Genomic DNA, 13,410 nt, shown 5'->3' with positions numbered 1-13,410 from the left:
AAAGGGTTGTGTATTCAAAACTCTGTGGTAGAAGAGTTAAGATAAAAGTATGACTTTAACATTACCAGTTGAGGGACCTGTCGAAGGTTCAAACATTTTACTGAGCTGTTCATTCACCTTTTGATATAACCTTTTTTAAGTGCCAACCTCAATTCATTAACAAAAATTCTTATGGAAATGAATACTTTCAGGGTAAAAAAAGTGTAAACCTTCTCACAAAATATAAAACGGACACATCCAAAACGTAATATAAACGTGTAGTCATGCATTTGTTAATTGGGCTGCATACTGCTTTATTTTTTTTCTACATCAGTTATCTTACATGTCAAATATATTATTTTTTGTAACGTGATATGTGAATATCTACATTATTCATTTGCATGGGAGAAATTTGTGAATTGGACATTAGGCTCCTCCAAGAGCTGTGATGGTAAAGTACCAGTTGGCAAGGGGACAGTGTGTGCGCATGTCTGTTTTGTCGGTGTGCAAAGTTTTTTTTTTTTGCTGAACTGGAGCAGTGTCTAAAGGTACCTGTATTAACACTTTATCTAAACTCGCTATAAAATGAAATCTAAACAAGTCATATCACAAGCTGTCCTAACAACTGCTGTCAGTTTATAACAAATCACCTGTGTTATTTTATGAAGATATGCTAACTAACAAACCCATATTGCTGCACGAGACACTGGTCGTTAACTTGTCATAGCCTGAGCTCAGTTGATGTGACCACTCATCACATTCAGTGAAGTCCTGTTTTAGATACTGGCGTAGGTAGGCTCTGTGATGGTTGTTTACTGTAAGGTAGCTGTCGTTCTATAGTGTCCAGTGTGTTGGCTCTATGGAGGCCCTGTCTGGTGCCCCTGAGGAGACCCTTGTTGGGGCCCAGAGGGGTACCCTGATGGAGGTGCCCAGGCCCCAGCGCTGGGTGGACGACTGGGCTCCCCACTTCCTGACTGGTCAAGCTCAGCGCTGTCGCAGTCCGAGTCGTCGCACAGGGCCCGACTCTGAGGTAGAGGGTGAGAAGAGAAACATTATGCTAGAGGTAGAAGACAAACAACTGAAACCTCAGAGTTATGGGAGGTGTTAATGGTTCTTGTCCATGGAAGTAGTGTAGATTAGAAACTAGTGGTGGGGAACAGATAAACTAGACTGAACAAAAATATAAATGCAACATGTAAAGTGTTGGTCCCATGTTTCATGAGCTGAAATAACAGATACCCAGATCATTTCCCATGTGCACAAAAAGCTTATTCCTCTCTAATTATGGTCACAAATTTGTTTACATCCCTGTTAGTGAGCATTTCTCCTTTGCCAACTACAGACCACGTGTCTGGTGTCATGTGTGCGAGTAGTTTGCTGATGTCAACATTGTGAACAGAGTGCCCCATGGTGGCAGTGGGGTTATGGTGGCATAAGCTATGGACAACAAACACAATTGCATTTTATTGATGACAATTTGAATGCACATAAATACCATGATGAGATCCTGAGGCCCGTTTCTTTTAAGGTATATGTGACCATGAGATGCATATCTCTATTCCCACTCATGTGAAATCCATAGATTAGTGCCTAATGAATGTATTTAAATTGACAGATTTCCTCATATAAACTGTAACAAATTGTTGTATGTTGCGTTTATATTTTTCTTTACAGTAATTAAAAATAACACGAGATATACGGTGCATTCGGAAAGTATTCAGACCCCTTCACTTTTTCCACGTTACGTTACAGCCTTATTCTAAAATTGATTAAATTACCATTTTTCCTCATCAATCTACACACATTACCCCATAATTACGAAGTGAAAACAGATTTTTCATATTTTTTGCAAATATATAAAAACCGAAATAAAAAAATACCTTATTTACATATGTATTCAGATCCTTTGCTATGAGACTCGAAATTTAACTCCGGTGCATATTGTTTCCAATGATCATCCTTGAAATGTTTCTATAGCTTGATTGGAGTCTACCTGTGGTAAATTAATTTGATTGGACATGATTTGGAAAGTCACACACCTGTTTATATAATGTCCCACAGTTGACAGTGCATGTCAGAGAAAAAACCAAGCCATGAGGTTGAAGGAATTGTTCATAGAGCTCTGAGAAAGGATTGTGTCGAGGCACAGATCTAGGAAGAGTGGCAAAAACAATTCTGCAGCATTGAAGGTCCCCAAGAACACAGTGGCCTCCATCATTCTTAAATGGAAGAAGTTTGGAACCACCAAAGACTCTTCCTAGAGCTGGCCGCCCAGCCAAACTGAGCAATCGGTGGAGAAGGGCTTTGGTCAGGGAGGTGACCAAGAACCTGATGGTCACTCTGACAGAGCTCCAGAGTTCCTCTGTGGAGATGGGAGAACCTCCCAGAAGGACAATCATCTCTGTAGCACTCCACCAATCAGGCCTTTGTGGTAGAGTGGCCAGACGAAAGCCACTCCTCAGTAAAATGCACATGACTGCCTGCTAGGAGTCTGCCAAAAGGCACCTAAAGATTCTCTGGTCTGATGAAACCAAGATTGAACTTTTTGGCCTAAATGCCAAGCGTTACGTCTGGAGGAAACGCGGCACCATCCCTAAACCTGATCCAGAGTGCTCAGGACCTCAGACTGGGGCGAAAGTTCACCTTCCAACAGGACAACGACCCTAAGCACACAGCCAAGGCAACGCAGGAGTGGCTTTGGGACAAGTTTCAAAATCATCCTTGAGTGGCCCAGCCTGAGCCCGGACTTCTCTGGAGACCTGAAAATAGCTGTGCAGTGACGCTCACCCATCAAACCGGACATATCTTGATAGGATCTGCAGAGAAGAATGGGAGAAACTCCCCAAATACAGGTGTGTCAAGCTTGTAGCGTCATACCCAAGAAGACTCGAGGCTGTTATTGCTGCCAAAGGTGCTTCAACAAAGTACTCAACAAAGTACTGAGCAAAGCGTCTGAATACTTATGTGAATGTGATATTTCAGTTGTTTCTATTTAATACATTTGCAAAAAATTCTAAAAAATACTCTGAATACTTTCCGAATGCACTGTATATCCAGTATCAGAGAGAGAGAATTGTGTTGCCTCATTAGGATTCTGTGAAGCGTCCAGCAGGGCTTTGACCTGGCCCAGGGCTCCCTCCCTCTCAGACAGCCCGCCAGAGGCCTGCACCGGGTCAGTGTTGTCTGCTGGGATCTCTGACCCCTGCGACAGGAGGTCATCGCTACGGTCGCCCAGACGGTCGTCCGTGTTGGTGCTGACGACGTCCGGCGTGCCACTGTGGGAGTGGTCGGTGGTGTGGCCCTCTTCGCCATCCGACACAGAGAGGTTCTCCGAGCTGAAGGTAGACACCAATTGGCACTTGGTGATGCTGGTCGGACGTCTGACGAGGATGAACGAGGGAGAAGAGGGAGATGAAAGAAGAGAGGAATCCAGTTTAGTTTCAGTTTTGATCAATTCATTTGATTAATATTGAATATTCATATTTTATAGTCATATTTAATAGTCATATTGAATAGTAATATTGAACAGTCATACTGAACATTCATATTGAATAGTCATATTGAATAGTCATACTGAACAGTCAAACTGAACAGTCATACTGAACAGTCATATTTAATAGTCATATCGAATAGTCATATTTGACAGTCATACTGAACAGTCATGCTGAACAGTCACATTGAACAGTCACATTGAACAGTCAAACTGAACAGTCATACTGAACAGTCATACTGAACAGTCATACTGAATATATATATTGAACAGTCATATTGAATAGATATATTGAACAGTCATACTGAACAGTCATATTGAATAGATATATTGAACAGTCATTGAATAGTCATATTGAACAGTCATGCTGAACAGTCATATTGAACAGTCACATTGAACAGTCAAACTGAACAGTCAAGTTTTAAGTTCCTCGGCATACACATCACAGACAAACTGAATTGGTCCACTCACACAGACAGCATCGTGAAGAAGGCGCAGCAGCGCCTCTTCAACCTCAGGAGGCTGAAGAAATTTGGCTTGTCACCAAAAGCACTCACAAACTTCTACAGATGCACAATCGAGAGCATCCTGGCGGGCTGTATCACCGCCTGGTATGGCAACTGCACCGCCCTCAACCGTAAGGCTCTCCAGAGGGTAGTGAGGTCTGCACAACGCATCACCGGGGGCAAACTACCTGCCCTCCAGGACACCTACACCACCCGATGTCACAGGAAGGCCATAAAGATCATCAAGGACATCAACCATCCGAGCCACTGCCTGTTCACCCCGCTATCATCCAGAAGGCGAGGTCAGTACAGGTGCATCAAAGCTGGGACCGAGAGACTGAAAAACAGCTTCTATCTCAAGGCCATCAGACTGTTAAACAGCCACCACTAACACTGAGTGGCTGCTGCCAACACACTGACACTGACTCAACTCCAGCCACTTTAATAATGGGAATTGATGGGAAATGATGTAAATATATCACTAGCCACTTTAAACAATGCTACCTTATATAATGTTACTTACCCTACATTATTCATCTCATATGCATACGTATATACTGTACTCTATATCATCGACTGTATCCTTATGTAATACATGTATCACTAGCCACTTTAAACTATGCCACTTTGTTTACATACTCATCTCATTTGTACATACTGTACTCGATACCATCTACTGTATCTTGCCTATGCTGCTCTGTACCATCACTCATTCATATATCCTTATGTACATATTCTTTATCCCCTTACACTGTGTACAAGACAGTAGTTTTGGAATTGTTAGTTAGATTACTTGTTATTACTGCATTGTTGGAACTAGAAGCACAAGCATTTCGCTACACTCGCATTAACATCTGCTAACCATGTGTATGTGACAAATAAAATTTGATTTGATTTGATCTGCCTTACTGAACAGTCATATTGAATAGATATATTGAACAGTCATATGGAATAGTCATATTGAACAGTCATACTGAACAGTCATATTGAATAGTCATATTGAACAGTCATTAAATAGTAATATTCAATAGTCATATTGAATAGTCATATTGAACAGTCATACTGAACATTCATATTGAATAGTCATACTGAACAGTCATATTGAAAAGTCATTGAACAGTCATACTGAACAGTCATATTTAATAATCATATCGAATAGTCATATTTGGCAGTCATACTGAACAGTCATACTGAACAGTCATATTGAATAGTCATATTGAACAGTCATATTGAATAGTCATATTGAACAGTCATATTGAATAGTCATACTGAACAGTCATACTGAACAGTCATACTGAACAGTCATATTGAACAGTCATATTGAACAGTCATATTGAACAGTCATACTGAACAGTCATAATGAACGGTCATACTGAACAGTCATACTGAACAGTCATATTGAACAGTCATATTGAACAGTCATACTGAACAGTCATATTGAACAGTCATATTGAACAGTCATATTGAACAGTCATACTGAATAGTCATACTGAACAGTCCTACTGAACAGTCATACTGAATAGTTATACTGAACAGTCCTACTGAACAGTCATACTGAACATTGAATAACCACTTACACCACTTACACAAAATCTCTGATTAGAATAGTAATATTTTACAAATATTATTTTTATAACGGTACCAAACACTATGACTCCTAAAATGATATCACATAACCATTTAGTGGAGATATCAAAGATGAGAAAATAAGACATTTTTATCTGTTTTTTGGGCACTGGAGTACAGCAACATGCTGTACTCACCTTCAGTGTTGGGGAGTAGTGACCTACATATAATTCAACTAGTGATTTAACTACATTTTGCAGTAGCTTGGTGGTAGTTGAACTACATTCTACTCTTGGTAGTGCTTTCATTACTTTTGACATGTAGTAGTGTAGCTAACTACTGGAATTAAAATAAAATATGGTTAGGCAAGAATTGTCTTTCTTTTTCAGCATCAGACATGCCTAATTCTCACTTGAAACACAGTTTTCGTGTTTAATGGGCTAAATGACACATTCTGTTAACGTCTGACTCCAGAGTGGTCTGTTCTTGCAATTTGTAGTCTATGACGTTTCAGATTTAGATATGAAAATGTATCACAAAGTAGATTGGATGTAGTGAACTACTTTTTAAACTGTATTTTTCTTAAGGGTAGATTTAGTGTATCTTAACTTCTTCCAGTGTGAAGTAATCTGTAGCTTGGTAAACTATATTTTCCGAGTAGCTTCCCCAACACTGCTCACCGTCTCCGTGGCAACTCCACCTCGCTGTCAACCTCCCCCTCTTCCTCCTCTGAAGACACGCCACGCCTCTGTGGACACAGCAGGGAAAACAGAATGGGTTAGCTAACAGATTCACAGAGATGAAAAGAGAGAGTACATACTGAACATAACTAGCTTCCATTGGGACTGTACCTGTTTGCGTGCGATGGCCGCCCTGTACAGGATAGCTGAGGGAGTGAGATGGCCTGATGCCCCCCGGGGTAACCTCATACCACTCACTCCCTCTTCCTTATCGTCCCCATCGTGGGGCAGGCGTGGGCCGCCCAGCACAGACCCCCTCCCGGCGGCCGCCCCCCTTCCACATGGCGAGTCTGGGCTGCTAGAGAAGGGGAACGAGGCTGCGTCCTCACTGGGCGTGTCGCTGCGTGGGGTGGTCTCTGTGAGGTCATCCAGACCCCCTGCGCCCCCCTCGGACCCCCCTAGGCCTGCGGAGGCGCTCAGGCTGCCGCCCCTCTCAAGCCCCCCAACGGTAGGTTCTGCTTTCCCTTGACCCTCAGCCGCCAGTGTGGTGCAGATGAGGTCCGGGCTGGAGGAGGACAGCTGCCTCTGCTGCTGCTCGTGGCCCAGGGCCCGCAGGGCCACGCTGGGTTCCTGGAGCTGCTTGGAGGGGCCCGTGCTGGAGCTGTTGGCCTGGGCAGGGTTTTCCCCGTCGGGAGAGGGTTGAGTGGCCTTCAGGCCGGCAAGGTCCCCGCTGCTGCCCTTGCCAGGCTTGCGGTGGCGGGTCTTGACCCTACGCGAGCGGCTAGGAGACGTGGAGCCCCTGTTGGAGCAGGAGGGGATAGTGACCTGCATCACAGAGGAATCCATCTTGGGAATGATCACCTCTGACTTGAGGATGTCTGGCCTATGAGAACATAATAGAATAGGAAATGATGGTCAGATGTGAAATAATTGGATAATAAATCTTCAGCTATTTATAATGGTTTCAATCGAGTATTTAGTTTTGCATGATCCACCTCCTTATAGGATTCAGATAAGAACTACGCTTGTCTCCTATGCTTTTGGCTCTCGGAATGAACTCTCACCTCTTTCCAGAGGGCAGTTTCTGTGGGACATTTCTCTTCTTGATGAGTTTGTCCATGGAGTTGGAGGAGCTAGTCTGTCTGGAGCTGTGGTGCTTGAACAGTCCTGGATACTTCTTATCTAAAGACTGCTCTCTCCTAGGAACACATCAATACCATTCATGTTGATTGCATAAGAAATCTAGAAACTAGTCTGTTCTACATATTCTATTTCTATGACTTGTATCCTCTATAACCCGAAATAGCAGAGACTATTTATCAACTCATTTTGAAACACTGCATGTTCAGAAGGTCTATATGCCATAATAGCTGACATGATTCATGTGATAAATTTGACTTTTCTTTATGCAAATGATCCGAGAATTAGCTAAACAACTAAATAAGCATCGAAGTGCTTTGATTGAGGGAGCCACCTACTTCTGCAGCTCTTTCTCTTTGAGCTCCAGCTGCAGCATGACAGCGTTGAGCTCCATGTAGAGGTTGTTGGTCCTCTCCAGCTTCCTCTCATAGTGCTCCCGGATGTCCAGAGCGTGCCTGAATAGAAAAGAGCGCACAAATGACATCATGCTCCGCATGAAAGGATGCAAGAAGTGTGCCCTGAGACTATTATTTTCTATCTCCTTCTTTTTTCTATCTTCAAAGATAGATAAGGGAAGGGCATTGGATAAAAAGGAACGGTAGACATTTGATGTTAGTGAAACTGCCTGTCGACATGACCATGCGATTACTGTACTATAGTTTCACAGCCCATAACAAGGCACTGCCCACTGGGCACACACTGGTTGAATCAATGCTGTGTCCATGTCATTTAAATGAATTGAGTCTGGGCCCAGTGTGTGGTGGTTTTTCTCTGACACTATCCTGGCATAGCATCACTTCCAGCATCTAAAAGGGAAGAGTAACTCTGCCTGTCAGAGTGTCGTGGTACAGACCTGAGCTCCTCTCTGCGCCGGTTGATCAGTTCCTCGTCCAGTCGGTGCAGACAGGTCCCCTCAGACTTAATCTTCTCAAAGTGCTGCTTCACCTCCTCCCGCCACTCAGCCTGCGCAACACACACACACACACACACACACACACACACACACTTAGACACTGGGTATGTGTGTGAGTGTACACATGCATGCACATATTTGTGCACTCATATCTGTCACTTGGGAATGTGTTTGCTTGTGTATGAGTTCATCAGGTTGTGTGAGATATAGTGTAGAGTAGGCTACCTGAGACTTGAAGTATGTCTCCTGTGGGGTGGAGAGTACATCAGCTGAGGCTATATCCAGATGGAGAAGGATCTGACGGAAAGAGGGTCTATTTCTGGGTTTACAGTTCCTGCAAAGCCAAGGAGATATTTTCAGTCAGAGACAACTTTGGTATATCTACTGTATAATCAATATGGTTCTACGTGGGCCAAGTCTTAAAGGTTTAAAAGGACAGAATTTCCCGCTATCTATTTCCACTGCCGCCTCTCACCTCTCTCTCCTCTTTTCCACCATCCCTCTCTTTCCCTCCCTCCATCTCCACTCACCAGCACTGCCTCAGGAGGATTTTGAAGCCGTCTGGGCAGCTCTCGGGGATAGGGAGGTTCAGGCTGTTGTTGCCCACCCCCCAGATGATGGCAGAGGAGTCCACATCCTTATAGGGGACCTCCCCGGTCAGCATCTCCCACAGCACCACCCCGAACGACCTGCAGTTCACAACACTCCTTATGTTAGTGATCACTGAGATGGGATTGCATTGGTCATCTTTTCTATGGCCAAGAATCTTTCACTTACCAGATGTCCACCTTCTCCGATACGGGTTCATTCCGAATGACCTCTGGGGCCATCCAGGCCACCGTACCAGCGAAGGACATCTTCATGCTCTTATCAATGAGCTCCTTGGAGGTGCCGAAGTCAGAGATCTTCACTAGGTCATCATGGGTAATCAGCATACTTCCAAGGGTAGAAAGAAAACCACTATTATTGTAGATGTTCTTAAGCCAGAAATAGCTAAACATTTTATTAGAAAGAGCTCACTGATTCACTTTGGAGACTTCTAGTCTCTATAAGCCAGGGGTGGACGACATACAGCCCGCCGACCGGACTTGGTCCGCGAGCCCATTCAATCCAGCCCACGGGTGGAATTATAATTTTTTGGGGTGTTAAAAAAACACTCCGGGACACTCTTGAACGGACTTGGTTTTGAGTAACAAATCGGTCGCAAAAAAAAATATGTACGGCCCTCGGTTGAATTTGGAAATCGCGATGGGGCCCTCGAGCCAAAATGATTGCCCACACCTGATATAGGCGGACGGTTTTGATAATATCGAGCACATGGACTCACTTGGGGGACTTGAGGTCTCTGTGGATGATCTTGTGGAGGTGCAGGTAGTTCATGCCCCCGGCGATGCCCATGGCCCAGTCAATGAGCAGGGAGGGGGTAATCTTCCTGCCTGCTCTCAGCACCTCGTACAGCTGGCCCTGGGCACAGTACTCCATCAGGATACAGTAGCAGGGAGCCTGGGTGCAGATACCCCTGGGGGACAGAGAGGTAGGGAAGAAGGAATGAAGGGAGGGAGGGACAATGATAAAGAGGAGAATAATAGAGTCAATGTCTGATGATGGCATGATGGTTTGCCTGGTCTAGGCTATAATAGCTCGGACCAACAGTTGGGTATATGTTTATACGTTCTACTACTATAGTCATATACATCTCTACATCTCTGTTCTCTTGGGGTCAGGGTCAGGGAGTTTTTCTCACTTGAAGGTGATGATGTTGGGGTGCTTGAGTTTGCGTAGGTGCTTGATCTCCGTCTCCTTGATGTCCCGGACTTTCTTGACGGCCACATCCTCTCCGTGGAACTTCCCCAAGAAGACCGCCCCCTGGGCCCCGCTGCCAACCCATTGCAGGTCCGAGATCTCTTCAAATGGAACCTCCCAGGATTCTAAGAATGCAACATCAACACAAGGAAGCAGTAAGTGACAGGCAGTGGGTGGCAGACGGCTCTAAGCAAACCAGCTGAGATGTATCATATAAACGACATCATCTGTTGCATTTTAATGGTCCACAAGGGAAAGAGATCTACATACAGTGGGGAGAACAAGTATTTGATACACTGCCGATTTTGCAGGTTTTCCTACTTACAAAGCATGTAGAGGTCTGTCATTGTTATCATAGGTACACTTCATCTGTGAGAGACGGAATCTAAAACAAAAATCCAGAAAATCACATTGTATGATTTTTAAGTAATTAATTAGCATTTTATTGCATGACATAAGTATTTGATTACCTACTAACCAGTAAGAATTCCAGCTCTCACAGACCTGTTAGTTTTTCTTTAAGAAGCCCTCCTGTTCTCCACTCATTACCTGTATTAACTGCACCTGTTTGAACTCATTACCTGTATAAAAGACACCTGTCCACACACTCAATCAAACAGACTCCAACCTCTCCACAATGGCCAAGACCAGAGAGCTGTGTAAGGACATCAGGGATAAAATTGTAGACCTGCACAAGGCTGGGATGGGCTACAGGACAATAGGCAAGTAGCTTGGTGAGAAGGCAACAACTTTTATTTGAAAATGGAAGAAGTTCAAGATGACGATCAATCACCCTTGGTCTAGGGCTCCATGCAAGATCTCACCTTGTGGGGCATCAATGATCATGAGGAAGGTGAGGGATCATCCCAGAACTACACGGCAAGACCTGGTCAATGACCTGAAGAGAGCTGGGACCACAGTCTCAAAGAAAATCATTAGTAACACACTACGACGTCATGGATTAAAATCCTGCAGCGCACGCAAGGTCCGTCTGAAGTTTGCCAATGACCATCTGGATGAACCAGAGGAGGAATGGGAGAAGGTCATGTGGTCTGGTGAGACAAAAATAGAGCTTTTTGGTCTAAACTCCACTCGCCGTGTTTGGAGGAAGAAGAAGGATGAGTACAACCCCAAGAACACCATCCCAACCGTGAAGCATGGAGGTGGAAACATCATTCTTTGGGGATGCTTTTCTGCAAAGGGGACAGGACGACTGCACCGTATTGAGGGGAGGATGGATGGGGCCATGTATCGTGAGATCTTGGCCAACAACCTCCTTCCCTCAGTAAGAGCATTGAAGATGGGTCGTGGCTGGGTCTTCCAGCATGACAACGACCCGAAACATACAACCAGGGCAACTAAGGCGGGGCTCCGTAAGAAGCATCTCAAGGTCCTGGAGTGTCCTAGCCAGTCTCCAGACCTGAACCCAATAGAAAATCTTTGGAGGGAGCTGAAAGTCCGTATTGCCCAGCGACAGCCCCGAAACCTGAAGGATCTGGAGAAGGTCTGTATGGAGGAGTGGGCCAAAATCCCTGCTGCAGTGTGTGCAAACCTGGTCAAGAACTACAGGAAACGTATGATCTCTGTAATTGCAAACAAAGGTTTCTGTACTAAATATTAAGTTCTGCTTTTCTGATGTATCAAATACTTATGTCATGCAATAAAATGCAAATTAATTACTTAAAAATCATACAATGTGATTTTCTGGATTCCGTCTCTCACAGTTGAAGTGTACCTATGATAAAAATTACAGACCTCTACATGCTTTGTAAGTAGGAAAACCTGCAAAATCGGCAGTGTATCAAATACTTGTTCTCCCCACTGTATATATAACTTTCCTATGGAAAAAAGTACTTAATATTGACATATTAATAGGTGTTTTCCCCGTTATAGCATCATAGCTCACAATTGGATCAATATGTGCAGTGTACAGTAAGATTGCAGTTGGAGAGACATGTAGAAGGCAAACAGCTGCACATCTCCCCAGAGCTAATCTCTCATCTCCCATAATCTGTCATAAGAGTACAGTAGATAGATGAATAACTGAGAGTTTGGTCACTGTGAGAAGACAGACGCCAGTAGGCGGAATAAGAGAGACAAGCAGATTAATTCTGCATGAGGTCCACTGAAGTTTTGTGGTCTCAAGGGACCTGCTGCTGTAGAGGCAGCTGTTCTTGTTGTCTCGTCAACCAGCTGTGAATCCACTACCGTAGATAAGACTGTGAATGAGGCTAGTGCAAAGGTAACATCAGCCGCATTATGGCGGAGAGTAGGGGATGGTGGCAGGAAGGCATAGTGAGAGATATAAAAAGAGATAGAAATGTAAGCCATTTTAGTGAATACCCTCCAAAATGAAAAGTAGCAAGGAAGAGCAGCATCTCGAAGTTGAACCTTTTTATTGGATATATAATGCATCACCATGGTTACGGATTTACCTCAACATCTTTACACAGTGAATGACTAACATTTCAAGTGACAATAGATTCAGTATCCTACATGACATCGCCATGTATTTCTGTATTGGTTAAGGTATTCAGTATCCTAAAAGTATACAAAAGTCGTTATTAAACACAGAAGACCTTGTGCTGAAGTGACAAAGAACTGGCTGTTATACTCACTCCACACACCTTCCTGGTTATGCTTGTGTTCGGGGGAGTATGCTTTCCCGATCATGGTCCAGACGGGTTTCAGGCAGCCAAACAGCCCCTCCAGAAACCCTCCACCTCCTTGCTGCATCCGGATGTTGTCTGATTGGCTACGGACGGCCCCAGCCTCCGAGCTAAGCCCTGCCTCTGCCCCGCCCCCACACTGGCAAGCCTCATGCTCGTGTAACTTCAGCACACTGTTGTCAAAGTGGGCCGGGGGCCCGTCACTAGGGGTGGGGCTGCTGCCGCAGGTGTGGGGGCACCCCTCAACCCCGCCTGGCACCCCTGGTGCCCCACCGGTGTCGATGGACAACACGTTGCGGAGGACACACTGGGTGGGGGTCAGGTCGGTCTCGGGGGTGCAGGCAGGGGTGTCTGCATCCAACCTGCGGAAGGGGGGCTCTGAGATGGGGGTGCTGAAGCCTGAGAGAGAGGGGGAGGGGGCGCGGGGCTCATGGAGGCAGGTCCCACTCATCAGGGGGTCCCACAACACAGTAGCCAAGGACGGATGGGAGTACAGAGGGAGAAGGGGAGGCCTGGATGGGGAGAAACAAAAATGAAGAGGGAAGAAAAAATAAAATGAATCACTATAAATCAGTATAATCCATTAATACCTGCTCTTTTGGCTGTTTGGAACTGTCCAGTGCTGAAATATACCTGTATCTCAGTTTCTCATTCAAAATAGTGT

General features: G+C 44.7%; 1 protein-coding gene across 1 annotated transcript; it reads right to left on the bottom strand.

The window, feature by feature from the left end:
- Positions 1-691: 691 nt before the first annotated feature.
- On the bottom strand, positions 692-13,197 carry LOC139417227 (mitogen-activated protein kinase kinase kinase 12-like). The gene is made up of 13 exons (XM_071166472.1): positions 12,705-13,197; positions 10,019-10,202; positions 9,602-9,793; positions 9,052-9,210; positions 8,805-8,963; positions 8,500-8,608; positions 8,215-8,324; positions 7,700-7,816; positions 7,286-7,420; positions 6,393-7,104; positions 6,222-6,289; positions 3,062-3,359; positions 692-1,004 (listed from the first exon to the last, which is right to left on the bottom strand). Exons 1-13 carry the CDS (start codon positions 13,195-13,197, stop codon positions 837-839), a joined length of 2,904 nt encoding a protein of 967 aa, XP_071022573.1. The 3' UTR covers positions 692-836.
- Between the last annotated feature and the right edge of the window lie 213 nt (positions 13,198-13,410).

Source organism: Oncorhynchus clarkii, chromosome 9 (assembly GCF_045791955.1).
Source record: "Oncorhynchus clarkii lewisi isolate Uvic-CL-2024 chromosome 9, UVic_Ocla_1.0, whole genome shotgun sequence".
Lineage (NCBI taxonomy): Eukaryota > Metazoa > Chordata > Actinopteri > Salmoniformes > Salmonidae > Oncorhynchus > Oncorhynchus clarkii.
This window is presented reverse-complemented; position numbering and strand designations above follow the sequence as displayed.